The sequence below is a fragment of the Morchella importuna genome (genome assembly GCF_003444635.1).
Source record: "Morchella importuna strain M04M26 chromosome Unknown Morimp01GS069, whole genome shotgun sequence".
Taxonomy (NCBI): domain Eukaryota; kingdom Fungi; phylum Ascomycota; class Pezizomycetes; order Pezizales; family Morchellaceae; genus Morchella; species Morchella importuna.
In genome coordinates, this window is record NW_025763465.1 from 3,961 (window position 1) to 20,527 (window position 16,567).

At 49.7% G+C, this 16,567-nt stretch overlaps 2 protein-coding genes across 2 annotated transcripts; one reads left to right on the plus strand and one right to left on the minus strand.

Moving 5' to 3' along the window:
• Positions 1–8,842: 8,842 nt before the first annotated feature.
• Positions 8,843–10,717, plus strand: LAJ45_11461 (uncharacterized protein; the record flags this gene model as incomplete). The annotated part of the gene is made up of 3 exons (XM_046120968.1): positions 8,843–9,454; positions 9,510–10,453; positions 10,522–10,717. The coding sequence occupies 3 exons, from the start codon at positions 8,843–8,845 to the stop codon at positions 10,715–10,717; spliced, it is 1,752 nt and encodes a 583-aa protein (XP_045965825.1).
• Positions 10,718–11,869: 1,152 nt separating this feature from the next.
• LAJ45_11462 (uncharacterized protein) lies at positions 11,870–15,878 on the minus strand (the record flags this gene model as incomplete). Its single annotated transcript, XM_046120969.1, has 8 exons — positions 11,870–11,931; positions 11,993–12,870; positions 12,926–12,986; positions 13,051–13,261; positions 13,337–13,413; positions 13,476–14,189; positions 14,259–15,804; positions 15,876–15,878. The coding sequence occupies 8 exons, from the start codon at positions 15,876–15,878 to the stop codon at positions 11,870–11,872; spliced, it is 3,552 nt and encodes a 1,183-aa protein (XP_045965826.1).
• Between the last annotated feature and the right edge of the window lie 689 nt (positions 15,879–16,567).

Sequence of the window (16,567 nt, forward strand, 5' to 3'; positions counted from 1 at the left end):
ACTCCGATGCCCGTAGAGCACTGGCGAGTGCTCTACAGTGGCTCATCGCAGATGTTGGTATGAAGGATAGGTTATCAAGGGGACAGGGAGACCGTCAGTTCAAAGAGGCTGCCGGTGATATTGATGATGATGATGACGGCGGTGGTAAGGCAGCCGGAAGACGCTCTCGCAAAGGGAAAGAGCGTGCAGTACCTCCGGAACTCGTGCGAACTTCCATAATGGTTACCGTGGTGGACCCCGATGCTCTAGGGGCATTCTTTATGCTCGTCCCACCTCCTACTTATGACTGGAATGATCCCCTGAACGAACCTTCGTTCATCGGAATTTTGACCAAGATAACTTTCCCCAAGCTATGCAACTTGATCCTGAAGCACACCGCACCCGGCAGAGCAGTCAGGACTATCTGGGGGGCAATTGAGAATGTCCCCCCAGCAGCTGTTCCTCCCGTTCGGCCGGTGGAGGTACAAATTACCGATTCAGAGGAGCTCGAAGGTTGGTTGAAGAACAGCAATGCCAGGCCTCGGAGGATATTGGCGGTCCTCCATAGAGCAGGCGCGGGTGCTAACCTGGGTGGTGCGGAATCCCCCCCGTTGAACCCGGCTTTCCTTCACGTTGAGGAAGATGATTATAGCATGATCGATATTCCTGCAGAGGATTCGGATTACGAGGAGGGAAAGCACCGGATAAATGCCAAAGGACTAAGGGTATATATGCCTAGAACTGATGCCAGTAATCAAAGGCTAATTCAGACTCTTGTTAGGCGTCGCGATAGACAGCAGGATGCTATCGACGATTTAGACCCCAAATACTTTAGGAAGTATCCTTTGGGTGTCGGGGTTGCTGACCCAAACTTCTTACAGGGGACGATCTGGACACCTGCCGGGATAGCAGCCAAGAGAGCTGCTGACGCACTCGCGGCTGCTGGTGCTGGAGGTGGTGGTGGTGGTGGTGGAGGTGGTGGAGGTGGTGGTGGTGGTGGTGGTGGTGGTGGTGTGGTGGTGGTGGTGGTGGTGGTGGTGGTGGTGGTCTAGGACCTCCACCGCCTCCTGGCGGACCTCCTCCTCCTCCGGGCGGCGGTGGTGGTGGAGGACCAGCTGGAGGCGGTGGTGGTGGTGGTGGTGAGCCAGCTGGAGGCGGTGGTGATGGTGGTGGTGGGCCAGCTGGAGGCGGTGGTGATGGTGGTGGTGGTGATGGTGGTGATGGTGGTGGGCATCATTAGTTCCCTTTGGTATAATCTCTAACTTCCCTTCCTGCGGAATTGTCACTAACCTTTTAATAGTTGTTAAGATTACTCCCTGAGCACTCGCGATAGCTATTGAGGTGCGGTACGATTTGGTGTTTTGGATTTCCCTTTGTCTTGCGAGAGTATATCAATGGATGGGTCATATCGGATAGGATTAGATTAGATTAGATTAGATTAGATTATTCCAGGTAGTAATTGCATTGCTTTTATTTCAAAGTCGAATCAAACTCCTAGATTGCTCTCAGAGCACTCGGTACCGCTTCAGAAAGTGCAGTAAAATGAGTGATGATAAATGATACGGTTGAGTGCAGAAATTGTGGTAACATAGAATGATCCCTGCCGTAAGAGGATTAGCGGTGCAAATTTTTCTTGATTAGCGGCGCAAATTTTCTCGCCAAGAATTGATTTCTAATCGAAGATATCGCGAGTGCTCCTAGAGCACTGCGGATATTCCTGCCAGTCATCAGAATGGCTCCCACCAAGCGCTCCTCCGGTTCAGCACCTCTTGCCCCAAAGCGCCCACGACTCCCAAAACGACCTGAAGAACATGAAGATTTACTGACTGACGAGTCTGAAATATCTTACCGAACATTGACTCCACTGCCAGCCGGCACTCGGAGTAGTCAATCGACCACCGCCGCTCAAATAACTCGGAAAGGTCTTCTCCGTTCCTCCGAAACCCCACTGGGAGGAGCAGTCCTAGGAGGGTAGAATTTCATCTCCCTGAGGACCATACTGATAATTTTGAAGCGCAGGAGGAGCCTGAGGCAATTGAGGCGCCAGAGGCAATTGAGGCGCCAGAGGTGGAAGAAACTGTTGATACTAGCCACTCAGACTATGATGATGCTCCGGAGAATGACCATGAGAGCTCTGAGGAGGATGAGGATGAACCGGAGGATGAACCTCAAGCCCCCCCCCATCTTACACCCAGAAGTCTCAGACTGTCGGAAAGAGACCTCATACAGTTCAGCCGACTACTGCCAGAGCACTGGGCAATGCTCGGAGGAAACCAACTGGCGCGGTAGCGGAGGTCATTGCTTCTTCAAACGTGTCGGTGGACGTGGTACAGGTTCGACTCTATCTCGCTCATTGATGCTTTTTAACATGTAAGTATTAGTGGCTAACGATTCAGAGGGGAACTCGACCGGGGCGCGAAAGTAATACGTAAACAAGGTCAAGGGAGAGCAGCACCCACTTCAGCACCCAGCCAGAATGCATCCCAGAGAGCACTCCCGGCATCCCAGAGAGCACCCCCAACACCCTCACAGTCTAGGCCCTCTGCACCTGTTTATGCTCATGAGTATACCTCTTCTACGCGCCATATCGATTTTTCCTCGATGCGCTCTCGATACGGGGAGTCGTCCCCCACTTACCGGACATATCATTCTTCACCGTCTAGCGAGGTAATTGGCGAGAACTCTGTGAGCAGTCGTCAGATTCCTTCAAGCCAACTTCACGGTCAAGGTAGATCGCGAAGAGTCTACGAAATCGAGTACCTTTCCTCATCTAGGGAGGAGGACGAGAGTACTCCGATGCCGGAAAGCGAGGGTATTTTGATTCCGGGAAGCGAGGTTAGTATTCCGGAGGACACTCACGACGTCTTTGAGAACACTGGCGACATTCCTTCGAGCCAATTGACTCAGAGGTCTGTGGTCCCTAATTCTAGGAGTGCAAATGTGCTGTCAGTGCAAACTCAGAGGATTGAGAAGGAGTGTAGCGTGTTAATCGGGGAGCATACTCTTCTACATGAGCCCTTTCCACCTGCAGCAAGACTTTTGGTACTGGTAGTGAGCATGTGGGCAACTGCTAGTCGCCGAGTGGGGTGTAGAGTAGACCTTGATGAGGTCGTTATTAAACAGGTGAGTGCCCCCAAAAGGATTACGAGTGCTCTGGAAGCATAATTGAGAATGATAGGTCAGAAGTCTGCACTCCCGTGTCCATTCCCACTTGATGCACGAGGTGAAAGGGTGCCTGGCGGACTCTACGATATACGGGCTTGGAAATTTTGTGGGGCCTGAGGCGAGGGCGGCTCAAGTGGAATACCTTTTGAAGAATGATCGTTTCTTGAGCCCCCAACAGCATTACGAGCTATGATGCCAGTGGATGCCCAGAGAGCACTCGGGATAGCCGGTAACATATTCTAGACCTACCGACTGCGCTTCCTGGCTCCGGAAATTATCGATATATTGTATTTTAAATACTTCGATGGGGTAAGAATGCGAGGGGTTAGGGATCCCGAATTTCTAGAGCGGATAACCCCTACCCTTATTTGCCTGATATCGACGGCGATCTGGCACGGCATTCGGGCGTAGTCAACAGGGAGTTACGTGAAGCCTGATAATTTTCAGTCGCAGAATGAGAGTGTTGTGAGTAAGTATGGCCCGATGCCCTCATTGATATGGCGGGTGCCTTTGGAGCAATGACGGATGCTCCTAGGGCTATACGGGATTGCCAAGCTGACATCCAAACACGAGTAGAAACGTTCAACAGTATGAGCAACACTTGGAAGGGGAGAAGTAAACAGAACCAGGAGGCAACCTTGGAGGTAATCAAAGATAACCTTCGAGAAAAGGTATGATACTTCTAGATGCCGGTAATGCGAGTGGTATTCTAAATGCTAACCCTAATAGATACGAGATAAAAAAGGGGTAACGATTGAGATTATACCGGAGGAGGGTTTTAGCGAGGACGATGAAGGTCTGGCTGCGGATCTTGCCGTATTCCGAGATGCTCGGAGAACACCCACAAGTGCTCCAGGAGGTCGGGTTGATTCCGACAGTGCCCAGGACGAAGTGATTAATGCCCGACTTCGCGGCATTGACACCGAAGAGGAGGGGGAGGAGGAAGAAGAAGAGCCGGAATTACCTGTAGTGGGGGATTACGAAGGGGGGGGGGGAGGAGGATGTGTAGAACAATCACGAGTGCTAAGGGAGGTAGTGGGGGATTTCTTCTGATTCGTATATTGTATTAGGGTTAGTTAGGGTGTTAAATGGCGTATTGTATTTAGTATTAGGCGGAGGATCACGGTGTTGAATACACCAATTCTCAAAGTGCAGTCGCGAGTGCTCTGGAGACAGTAGAGATCGTCGTGCGAGTGATGTTTTTGTAATCTCATGGGGGAATTGTGAATACCAGAGGCCGGAACGGCGGAGAGGTGTATGCCTAGAGAGAACGGGGCGCCGACATGTAGGAATCGGTACGTCGGGCATGAGCCAGATTTCAAATCACCCCATCCGGCAACGTCAGGGGGAGTCAGGGCAATCATTCTATCCCCAGAGCCTGCTAGAGCAGTGAAGAGTGCTCCAGGAGCAGTCAGGATATCCAACCGCGCAACTGGCGTTCTCTAGCGGGTAGAGTGACGTCCTAGTTACACCGGGCGCTATTATTTAGTGTCGGGGCCCGTTGTGCGGACTAGTGTGCCCCGGGGTGGAATAATGTGCGCCAGACCTCGCCAGGGGCACTGGCGGTATCTCTGGACAGGTAGTTTACCTACCGAGCGCCCTGAGCGCCCTGAGCGCCCCGGGCGTCTGGCGAAGGTTACAGGTTTGCTGATGTAGACGGCGGATGAAGTGGGTGTTTGCGTTGAAGTTTGGGGATAGCCAGAAGCCGACCCATCTGACTTGATGTCCTGGGTGGAAGACCTGGTTATCGAGGGTGATAGGGAGTGTGCAGGTCGGCGCCTTGTCTTTGAGGGTCGCCAACGCATGAGTTCGGTTTTGGGGATTGAGAAGGTGGTGTTCTGGGCGTCTGTGATGGTTGTGATCGCCTTGAAGTGTTCTTCGAGGATGTGGATGTTTTGTTGGTAACTGGGGGATCCCACGATTATTGCAAAATCATCCACGTAGCATAGGGTGAGCCCCGGGGAGGGATCGTGTAGGTGGAGGATGTTCATGTATATGACGAAGAGTAGGGGCGATATGGGGGAGCCTTGGGGAACTCCGACTTGAACGGGGGTTGGGATTCTCGGGGAGCATTTATAGAGGAGGGTGATGTGCCTGTCTGAGAGGAATGAGAGGACCCAGTTAATGATGTAGGTGGGGGTGGCGTTGGCCGCGAGGGTGGAGGCAAGGGTGTGTTTGACGACATTATCAAAGTCTCCCTTGATGTCGAGGAAGAGGGTGGAGACTTTTAGTTTGGCGTGTTGCATGGCTTTGGGCTCGTGGAGGAGGGTGGTGACTGCGTCGGCTGTGGAGAGGCCGGCTACTGCTCCGAATTGGTGGGGATGGATGAGGCCTACTGCCTTGGCGATAGATGCGAGGCGAAGGGTAACGATCTTCTCGAGTATTTTGGAGAAGGTTTGGAGGAGGACGATTATCCTGTAGGAGGTGGGGAGGGTGTAGTCGGTTTTGTTCGGTTTTGCCAGAATAACTCCATTTGCCCTTTTGAGAGAGAGGAGGTGGTAGCCGCTTTTTAGGAGTGGGTTGAGGAGCGCGGGGATGATTTTTGGGTTGGCCTTATGGACCCCTTTCCATACTGAATAGGGGATGGTGTCTGGGCCAGGGGCTGAAAGATAGGAGGTGGGGAGGAGGGTGATTCTTACTGCTTCGGGGGTGATGTCTGGGACATGAGCGAAGTTGAGGGGGGGGGGAGAGCCGGTATCAGGTCTGGGCGGAAAAAATGCTTTGACCAGATTCTGATTCAGAGGTGCGGGGGTAAGGGAGTTGGGGAGGGATGGGACTCTGTCCTCCGATCTTGTTGCCACTTTTTTTAGTTTCCAGACGTCGCTGGTGGCTGCGTTGGACACGAAGGATTTCCAGTGAGCGCGTTTCGCATTTTTGATTGCGTTGAAGTAGGCATTCTTTGCCGCTTTGACTTAGAAAGGGGTACTGAGGCCGCTTCTGAAGTCGCGGTGGACAGAGTGGTAGATAGTGCGGAGTTGGGTTATGTTGGTGTTCCACCACGCTTTTGACCATTTGGTGACTGTTTTGGTGGGGGTGTGGCCTTTCAGGGTATCTGTGAGCTTCTGCAGCGATTGTTCAAACCAGGTATCGAGGTTTGCTGAGAGGTCGGGGCTGGGGACTGTGAAGTTCTGGAGCGTGGGTTGGAGGCTTGGCCAGTCTGTAAGTTTCCAATTGGGGCCAATGATGGGTGTGAAGTCAGTGTTAGGGAGGGCGAAGGTAATGGCGATGGCCCTGTGGTCGGAGCCGGTGGCCTCGGGAAGGGGTTGCCATTTGCTGAATAGGGAGAGGGCTCTTGCATTTGCGAAGGCGAGGTCAATTACTCCATGCCTTTCCCGGGGATCTGGGGAGTGACGGGTGTAGGGGCCTGGGTAGTTCAAGAGTGAGAAGTTGTTGGTTGTGGCGGAGTGAGTGTATGGCCCTGAGAGGCGAAGTTCCCCATCGGAGAAGTTCCTCATTGGGTCTGCTGCAGGGGAGTCGATATTGAAGTCTCCTACTACGATGAGGGGGTTGGGGGTGTGGGCGAAGATTTCGGATGGGTTGACCGATCTCGAGGAGTTGGATAACTGTCTATTATAGATGTTGGTTATCGTGAGGGTGGAGTGGGAGTTTAGGGAGGTTGGGAGGAACAGGTTGATTGAGATGAGGTCTCCTCTGTGAGAGGGGGTTGCCGTTGCTGAATTGCGTTCGGGGAGATAATTGGAGACGTAGATGCAGGTGGATATCTTGTCCTCTGCATTGGTAGGGGAGGGGGAGTATAGTGTGAATTTGGGGGCATTGAGGGGCTTTCCTTTGAGTAAGGGGGGTTCTTGGATCGCGACGACGTGGGCCTTCGAGACTGTGAGGGAGGAGAAGAGGGAAATGAAGACATTATTGCTCCCAGCGCAATTATGTTGTATGATGCGTAGAAATGGTGTCGGGGGACAGCTAAGGTCTCCTAACATTTAGGCGTTGTTGAGGTCCATCTCCGTCACCGAGGTCTGGGGAATCTCAGTGACTTCTTCGTCAGGGTGGGTGGACGGGGAGCCGATGGGGGAGAAGATGCGGCCTCCGTCTCTCATGCCGTTATTGGCCGAGTCTTGTCTTTGGAGGGCGAGTCTGTGCGGGCAGGAGGATACGAAGGCTGGGTGAAGGCCTCCGCAGTTGGAGCATTTGGACTGGGAGACCTCGCAGCAATCCATTGTTGATAGGTTGTATCCTTGGCAAGTGGGGGCAGGGCAGTGGTGTTCAGCTTTGGTGTGGGAGAGAGTGCAGTAGGGGCAGGTCGGGAGTTCCTGTTTGCATCCTCTGATGACGTGGCCAAACTTGTAGCAGTGGGAGCATTGGGTTCCTGCTGAGGCTGACCATATGATGGCGCAGCGGCGGGGTCGGGAAAAGAGACGTATGGTTGTACCGATGTCAGCGGCTTCAGAGCGGGAGACACTGATGACGATGGTGGAGGAGGTTTTGGCGTTGCGGGCTGTGTCGTCAGCGACGAGGAATCTGCACGATGAGGGGGTGATGCCTGTGGCTAGGCGGACGGCCTCGGGGAAGGTAGCCTGTAGTGTGGGTTTGTCACGGATGCTGTATAGGGGGACCCCGTGTACTGCGACGTCGATGGTGTCAGGCGCGGGGCGGAAGGAGGTGTAGGGGTTGTCGGGGGTGGGGATTTTCTGGTTGAGTATGGCGGTGAGGCTGTCATAGAAGGGGGCGAAGGTGGTGTTCAGGACTGTCGGGGCGGCAAGGAAAGTTACTGTACCTTTGGCATTGACGGTGACCGAGAGGGCGGTGGCAGGGGCGACGAGGCCTTGCCTTGCTAGGAACTGGCCAAAGAGGACAGGGAGTTCGGCTGTTAGGCGGTCGGAGTCGGGTACGAGGGTGGGTGTGGTCTTAGTGGCGAAAAAGCGGCGTTTGTAGGTTGGAAGGGGCGTGTCCTTGGAGGGGGATCCTGTAGCCTTTTCGTTCCTTTTTCCGCGTCGTCTTTGCGGCCTGGCTGGTTGTGCGGGAGGGGTTACCGCTGATTTGGCGGCATTGGCGTAAGAGGAGGGCCTGAGGTTGGGGGGGGCAGTGTGGGGGGTGGTAGTTGCTCTTGGGGTTGGGGGGGGAGCAGGGGGAGCGGCGGGGGTCGGGGTATTGCGGAGTTGGGAGATGATGCTGTCGAGGCGGTTGAGAATGCGGGGATCGGGGGAGCGTTGATGGCGGTGGACCTCCTCTTGGAGGTCCTCGTGGTCCTGTTGGAGGGAGGCGATATCGCCTGCCATGGTTGCGTTTTGTTTGGCGATGCCGCACAGGAGGGTGATGACGAGTCTGGTTTCGTCCGAGGTGTTGGGGTTGGCCAGGATGGCGATGGTAAGGGCGGAGAGGGCAGTATTGTTGGCTACGCCTACAAGTTCTTGGTCGAGGTTGCGAATTCCAAGGGCGTTCAGGGCCTTGGTCATGTCAGGGGTGGGGCTTGGCATTTTGAAGCCTGAGTTTTACAGAGTTTTGGTGGGGAATGTTGGTTGCCACGCAGGGTTTTGGTGGTTATTTTCAAAAAAAATGTGCTCGTTATTCCCTATCATTGCGAATCATATCTTGATCATCAACAGATAGTAGCATCTGATAGCGCTCGTCCTTTTTCTTCTTTTTCTTTCTTTCGCCACCTCGATCCACCTCCAAATCATCCAAGGTGTCGCTGCGAGAGCTAGAGTCAAACGAGACAGCCGCCTCCAAACCATCCAGAATGTCGCTGCGAGAGTCAAACGGGACAACTTCCTCAAAATTAACTTTGCTTGGGGAAATCTGGTATCTCCTAAAGACATGGTACAGCCCGGAGGAGATCATGGGACATCTCGTCCTCATACACTGTCGTGAAGATGCCGACGTTGTGGACAAGCTGAATAGCCCGCCTTTCTTTGATCTGGTCAGGCAGTTAGCAACCCTTTTTCTTCAGCTCCAATCCCAGCTTCAGACAGAAAAGAAAGACACCAGTACCTCCCAAATTCTGTCTCTTCCAAGCTACAAATCACTCAAGCAGACGATAACAATTTTGGTTGAGAGGTTGCGAACCCTACTCTTGACGCCAACAGCCGAGTTCGAAGACGACCTCCCAGTGCAGAACCTTCTGGTGATGACCATTCTGGCTGGCTTCCAAATCCTTCGCCGCTACTCGGATGCGCATGACCTACCCGATGCACGGTGCACCTCACTATTGAGAGAGGTTGTAACCAGTAAAAAATGCTTAGGACGATTATTGTTTGACGAGACGACGATGCTGCGGATCTCTCTGGAGTTGGTCATGGATCCTCCGTCGGGGAATCAGCTCAGTTGCTTATGCGACGCGGGAGTCGGATTGGTAATACGCGCGTCTCTAGTGAATATTTCACGTTTACTGACGCTGCAGTTAATAGTCTCCAGTCGACACAGCGTCTCTATTGAAGGCTGTGAAAAGATTGGTCAAAGAGTTTCAGGATAATTGGCTGGCGAGCTACTGCGCTATTTACGATATCATACACAGCATAGCTATCAGCATCATACATTGCCAGGCACATGATATAAACGATCTACAAGACCTATCCGAACTATGCGAGGAAATCTTGAATCACCTCCAGATAGCTCCTACACCCTACGGTGACGGTAGAGGGGACGTGATAAGTTTAAAAATCGATTCTCTGAATAGCCTTGCAAACATATTGAGAACCATACAATCTGAACTATGCGAGACAACACCGCAGCCACAAAGCGACGAGGGCGACGTAATTCTCCAATCGCCAGGAGAGGTACTAGAGTTGCAATCTCTCCAGCGATTCCGAGATCTTCTTTCCTATCGCAAGGACGACGTGTTTCATCAGGACCTGAAAGCTCATGTAACGATTTCTAACTTTATTATGGCCGATAATACCCACACAGAAGACTCGAGCTCAGGCGTTGCAGATATGCAGAGACTTTATTCTGTGAATTGTATTAACTCTCACCAGCACAAAGAAAGCGCGATATCTTCTATCCTCAAAAAGAATCGCGTTGGACCAGATTCCAAACATTTCAACGGACTCGCTCTCTCAGATCTAGAAAATTGTCCGAAATGTTTTAGGACTTTTAACTATCTACGTGAGGTTGAGCCTGTGCGAAAATTGGTTGATCAGGCAAGAGAGCAGAAGATGGAGAAAGAAACCTGGGAGAAAGAGTATCTTGACAGACGTAAGGTTACCAAGCCGAATGCCACCAAGGTATCAACGAATGATAGTGCGTCCACCACTGGTTTAGCCAACCACTCCACACCGGCCAGATCCCCCATTAGTGATATGCCCAGCGGTCCCAACCATGTATCAGCGGAGTGCGAGCTACTTTTCAGTAGGTCCGCAACCCCTCAGACCCTTGTGAATGCTCTCCGGTCCGATCACTGACCATAGTCTAATACTCCAGGCCTAGCCCGTTCAGCCAGAAAAGGAAGATCTTCGGCAAGTTCTCGAAATGTATAGGACGGATGTTCAAGTTAGGACAGACGAAAAGGTCAGGAGAGAAGAGATCAACGGGTATTTGGGAAAATGGTGACACGATACCGACGGCAATCACCGAACGCCCTCAACGTTCGTTTGGCCTTCTGCGCTCCAGGACTTGAACTATCGAATCGACTATAATATCAATTCCATTTTCCAATGACATTTCATGGCCTGTTCACAAGCATACGTGAGGTGAGAACAATGGGCGATCTAACGGGTGATGTGGTTCAACTGATAGCTGACGAGACCAAACTTTGAATAAGATAGTAGGAATGAGGTGATAGGGAAAATTAACCAGGCTTGAATAACCAGAAATTTCCACTATTGCTTTCATCTGAAGCGGCAATAACTACATCATGGGCACCAAAGTACAACACTTGGAGATCCACTGTGTGTAGAGCTGTCCACGACGCTACCGGTCAGAACCCATGTGTGTTAAAGTCGGAGCAAGCGCTAGATGGCCCAAGCCACTGATCGAAGATAGCTACCGTCAAGGACTGTACAAACCCCTGGAATTGTATTGGATTTGGCAGTAAATGAGATTACTCCGGGATAATATATCCGCTCTATCAACCCCCTCCTAATTCTCGTCCTCCGCCTTAGGGCTGTTGCCACTGTGGAAGAACGGAGATTCATTTTGGGTTGCACGCCATGCATGTAGTCACCCCGACATTTGACAGCCCTCGATAACCTCTCAGTGCGGAGAGGTCATCTCTTTGCGTATTATTTATGAATGGCAACCTGTTTACTGCGTCCCTTGATTACTGCACCCCCTTTTCCTTTAGATATAGTCTGAGTAGTGATATAAACTTCTTGTTTTTCTCATGTACTAAGCGTTTTCTCTGTCACGTTCTTACATATTTTAATCCTTATACCTACTTAACGGTTCTCGATACTAGATTATAACTATGGTGTCACTTGATTTCAATTTAACATCTCATCAGTCAAATCTGGAAAGCCATGCATGTATATATATGCTTCTTTGAAGACAAAATCTTTTTCTTTAAAATATGCGCCTACTTTTGAGAAGAATGGTTCAGACAAGCTGGCTCAATTGCAGGACTTGATACAACCCCACCTGTGAGCCGGGACGAAGCGGCACATGAACTTTATGGAAGCGCTATATGTCTTGAGTACATGCCTTAATCTTTGTTATGAAAAAAGATGAAAATGTGAGACATGAATACCAGAATCATCTGGTCATTGTTCAAATTCTCCACGAATACCTGCACGGAAACCCTAACTAATCTTACACCTATTAAACAGTAAAGCTATGCTTCTATAACCCACTTATAACGATGGGCTTTCTCTGCCTCAAAGACATACACTAATTCTATTTTACCATCGGGTCAGTGATCTTTACCCCGGCTCAGCCCAGGTCGCGAAGTACGTACCACTGATATTCCTTGGAAAGCCACTGATTGGGATCGGGATCGGTCCATCTTCCCCGGACCCTGGACATTTGATCAGTACATTTATGATCTGCCGGCTGCAACCAAATCCTGTGATAGTATGAGGTATCTGAAATCGTCCCCCGTCTACGACTGCCTTTATGAAGGTCTTCAGGGGACCTATTTGCGTCTTTCGCTCAATTTCGACTTCAGCCGGAGTATCACTTGCACTGAAGGCAATGATTCTTTGGACGAGAATCTTCAACTCGATCGAACCCTTAGGCAAACGACAGAGAATGCTACCCTCCACTCGATACTTTTTCTCGTCTCTGCAGGAGGCACATGAGTCCGGTATTTGATATATTTTAGTGGGTTCGAAGAAAAATAGCTTTGCGACGAGAAGGTCTGCGCTATGTTGCAATTGCTTATCAAGATCGGTTGAATCTACCTCTAACGATTCTTTGAATATATTGGCTAATATATTTATCGCTTGGTAGTTGTCAAGAGCGTAGTACTCCCCGTCGAATTTGTGGTTTAGTCGATGGTGTACTTCCGGATCATATTCACCCCCTTCCCGGAAGTCCGACCAAGTACTCTCACAATCAATTGTGGAAAAGTAGCTATTGGCCACCGCTTGTGCCGAGGGGAACCTAGCATAGACTGACGTTTCACGAATACGTTCACGATTAGGGAAGTATCCCGTTCCCAAAGAGAGAAGGATATCTAGCTTTGCGTTGGGCCATATCTTATCTCGTTCTTTCGCCGCCCACCTGATGGGGTTGTTGTGGAGGATACCACCATCAAGATATGACACTGTTGCTGATTCGGACACCTTTTTGAATGGTTTAAAATAAAATGGTGCTGCAGAGGTGCATAGACCACTAGTATTGCCCAGGACTTAGAAGTATTTCATCAATACAAAGTGGGTGGTCTTACGCTTCCCAACACTTGATCTCTGCTTCCTCGCCCTCAGCACGTTCAAAGTCATTGTTTTGATCTCAAATAACCATTAGCCAGTTCAATTTCACCTAGATGTAGAAAGGTTATGAGCATCTAATTACCTAGAGACGGGCGGTTATAGTTTGTAATTGCGGCAGCCTGTTTTCCAGAGTCTTTGACGGTCATCAATGCCACCCGGGTCCTTCTCTGGACTTTGCGTCCCATGGCACTTCCGAACATACTCCACTTCTCTCCAACGACATCTTGAATTCCTTCTCTGAGAGGACTGGTTCGATAGGTACTCTCCCAGAGGCCTGTCATATACAGAATTGCCTGTGCAGGTGAGGAATGGAATAATCTTTGCGCAGGCTGGAACCGGGGCCCCCGAGTATGTGTAAATGTACGAACCGATAAGTCTTCAAACTTTCTTATCATGTTCTCTAGACTTAGCCGCTGTACAAAGAGGCCCAAAGCTATGATTCCACCTAGCATAGATAGATTGTTAGCCATAATGCTTGTGATATTGGGCGTCTTCTCTAGGTTATACCTGTACTTGTGCCAACCACCAAATCAAAAAACTGATCAAAGCGAATATTCAGTCCAATCCGTTCCTGGATCTCTTTTAACATCAATAATTCCAATATACCCCTGATTCCGCCACCATCCAGGGTGAGAATTCGCACTCCCGCGAATGGAGGTTTTGTTTGAATACGCTGCTTGCGCTCCCAGGATTCCCCGCAAAAGACACATTCATTAATTTCTATCTCCCGTTCAGTGATATTTGACGGTTTGCCAAAGTCAGAAATACACCGTTCACATAGTGCATGTCCACATGGCAAGACATGATCTGGACATGAGAGTAGACACGAAAAACAGGTCTTGTAGCTACGAACCAGGCCCCAAAGCTCGTGATGTGGGCTCCGGAGAACCTCTTTGCGATGAGCAATGATTCTCTCCACCGATCTTCCCTCCCCTCTCCTGCAAAGATATTTATAGGAGCTCCCGAACTCTTTCCCGATGTTGCTGGTTCTTTCGCGTACAATGTCCCCAGTGTCAGAGGGTAGGAAGTCACCAGTACCGATGAGACTGCCGTCCTTACTACGATGTATAGATTTGTGTACATGCTTTTTTATCGCGCAAAATTCGAGAGGCAGCCCCTCTTTTTGGAATTGACAGTCCGCATGCTGTTTGTAGAAGTTCTCTATGCCGACGGTGCATTTTTCTTCATATGTTTCCGTCCAGATAACCTCGGGACCTAACGCTATTTTAAAGATTAGTATGGTATCCTCGAATTGGTCATCCAATCTAGATCTATAAATGAAGGTATTACCCGGGCCGCTTCCACGAAGGCAATTGTTTAAAATGCTTGAAGCGACAAGCTTTGGAAAGTGGTTGATTAAGTCTCTATTCCTCGTCATCTCTAAGTTCCGTAGCATGTTCATTATGTGGTCCTGCATGCTTTGTGGATTAGGATTATCCTTTCTCGTAGCTTTGTAAAAATTGAATGGGTTGTCATCTGTTGCGAAATGTTCAAATGCCTGGTTAAGTAATTGCGATAGGTCCCGGATACTATAACGCGTCCAAGATTCCTCTTTCTCCTTTGACGTCTTATCCACGCTTTCAGTAATATGAGATCGAAGTAACTGGCACTGTTTGTGCATCTCGTCTGGATTAGCACTGCCCTTTGTTGGAATATAACAGACACGGATGCTCTGGAAATATCGTAAGATGAATGATTCTGTAGAATTGATTTCATCTTTCTTGGGAAGAGTATCGTTCAACTTTTTTCGTTCTTCTTTCAATTCTTCTGAATCATCCCAAACCTTTGGCATATTATCGAAGATGTATTTGTGGAGTGCGATTGGACTCATCAGACTGGGGTTATGATCATGACTAGGTGCGTTGAGAACAATGATGAGGGTTTTTGCCTGAACCTGGTTGATAGATGCCCGAAGTCCTCGGTAAGCCCACAGGAGCAGATCCGAGATCTCCTTAGAAATCTTTTGGGCGTTCCTTGTAACTAGACAGACAACATCGCTGAAGGCGTAAAGAAATCTTGAGTATAGGTCTGTATTTCTATCGGAGAGGGCGAGCTGTCTGCCCGCGCTCGAGTATGTGGATGAGGTGATCCGGATTGCCCGGGCAACTGTATCGCCATCGCTATCCCATGCGGTGTGGGAAGTAGGCAACCCGGCCCCAGAGTTAAATCCTTCGCAGTCCGCAAAGAGAATGGGCGTCGGGGATGCAAATGTCGCTGGATCTTTGTAGAGATGAACGCCAGAGCTAGTAGGGCTTGTCAACGAAGATGCGGCTTCCAATCGAGTGACCGGTGTTTCGAGCGTTTCTGAATGCTGCGCTTGGCCCGAGAAAAACTTGATGGACGCTCTTATTAATGTCGACTTGCCAGTACCGGTCTCGCCAATAAAAGATACCAAGCTCGGAAATTGTTTGGAACTATTTTCCGATCTCGGCTGCAGTAATTCTTCGAACCTATCGGTCACACGTAATATGCCATCCCCTGTTTGCTGATCAGTTCTAGGGTCGACCATGAACCACCTAGCCTCCTTATCCTTTGCGTGAAGTTCGCTCTGTCTCTCCGGATTTTTCTCGCAATAAAACACTTCGTTGATACGAACTTGATCGCGTGCTGGTTGTTTTTGGTGAGCAAGAGCAGTTTTCCCTCGAGGCATATGTTGCTGCCAGCAGGAGATATTATAATGAGGGTTTTCGCCTCCGCATTGTCCCAATTCTTTCAGACATTCGATGCAGGATTCATCACAGAACGCATTGTTCGCACCACATGCGCGGCTACTACACACGTAGAGATTGGAAAGATCTGTGTGCTGACAGTTATAGCAGACTTCCGGGGTTGGATACTAGAGTGAATCAATTAGCTTGTTTGTACATATAGACGTCAAGATATATATCCAGAGTACTATTACTGTACCATTTCGTTGACCTTTGGCTTGTATAATGTAGTCTGGTAATTAAAGTCTTGAAATATGTGAATAGAACGCCGTGTCGAGCCCTTATTACTATAGATATGCTCCCTTGTATACGGAATCAAAGGGACCGATTGCCAAGTAGCATGCTTTTGAGGGAGGATCTCTATTTAATATTTTCATTTCCTCTGCACCTCTTCCGATTGAGAACCAGCGAGGCTGGCGAAGTATATATCTCATGTGTAATCAAGGTAAAGCCTTTCTACATATTCAAATCTCAGAGCGGGGTAATTCAGGCCCCGTCGCGCGCGGCCGCAGCTCAGGCTGGGCGATAGGGGGATTTAGAAACAGTCCGTCTGTTCTCTACATACGTGTAATAGTGCGCACTTGTATGTGCGTATCATGCAAGCCGGGCTGCATTAATAATTAGGATTCTAACACATTCCATTGCAGCTAGTACCTAGTATTGTACGTGCCATTCTTTTACGAGAGGAAATGCTACAAAGTACTTCGGTACTAGTACTAGCGAGAATATCAAATCTGTCAGTTTTGGTACATATTAGGATGTGGATTATGCATGGTTGATATCTATGTATGTATATACGTACCAAAATTTTATATAAGACTTGTCTCCCTCGCGAGTATTTAAGAAGTTTATAAAAATTGTGCTTTATAAAGGATAAAAGAATCGCGAGGT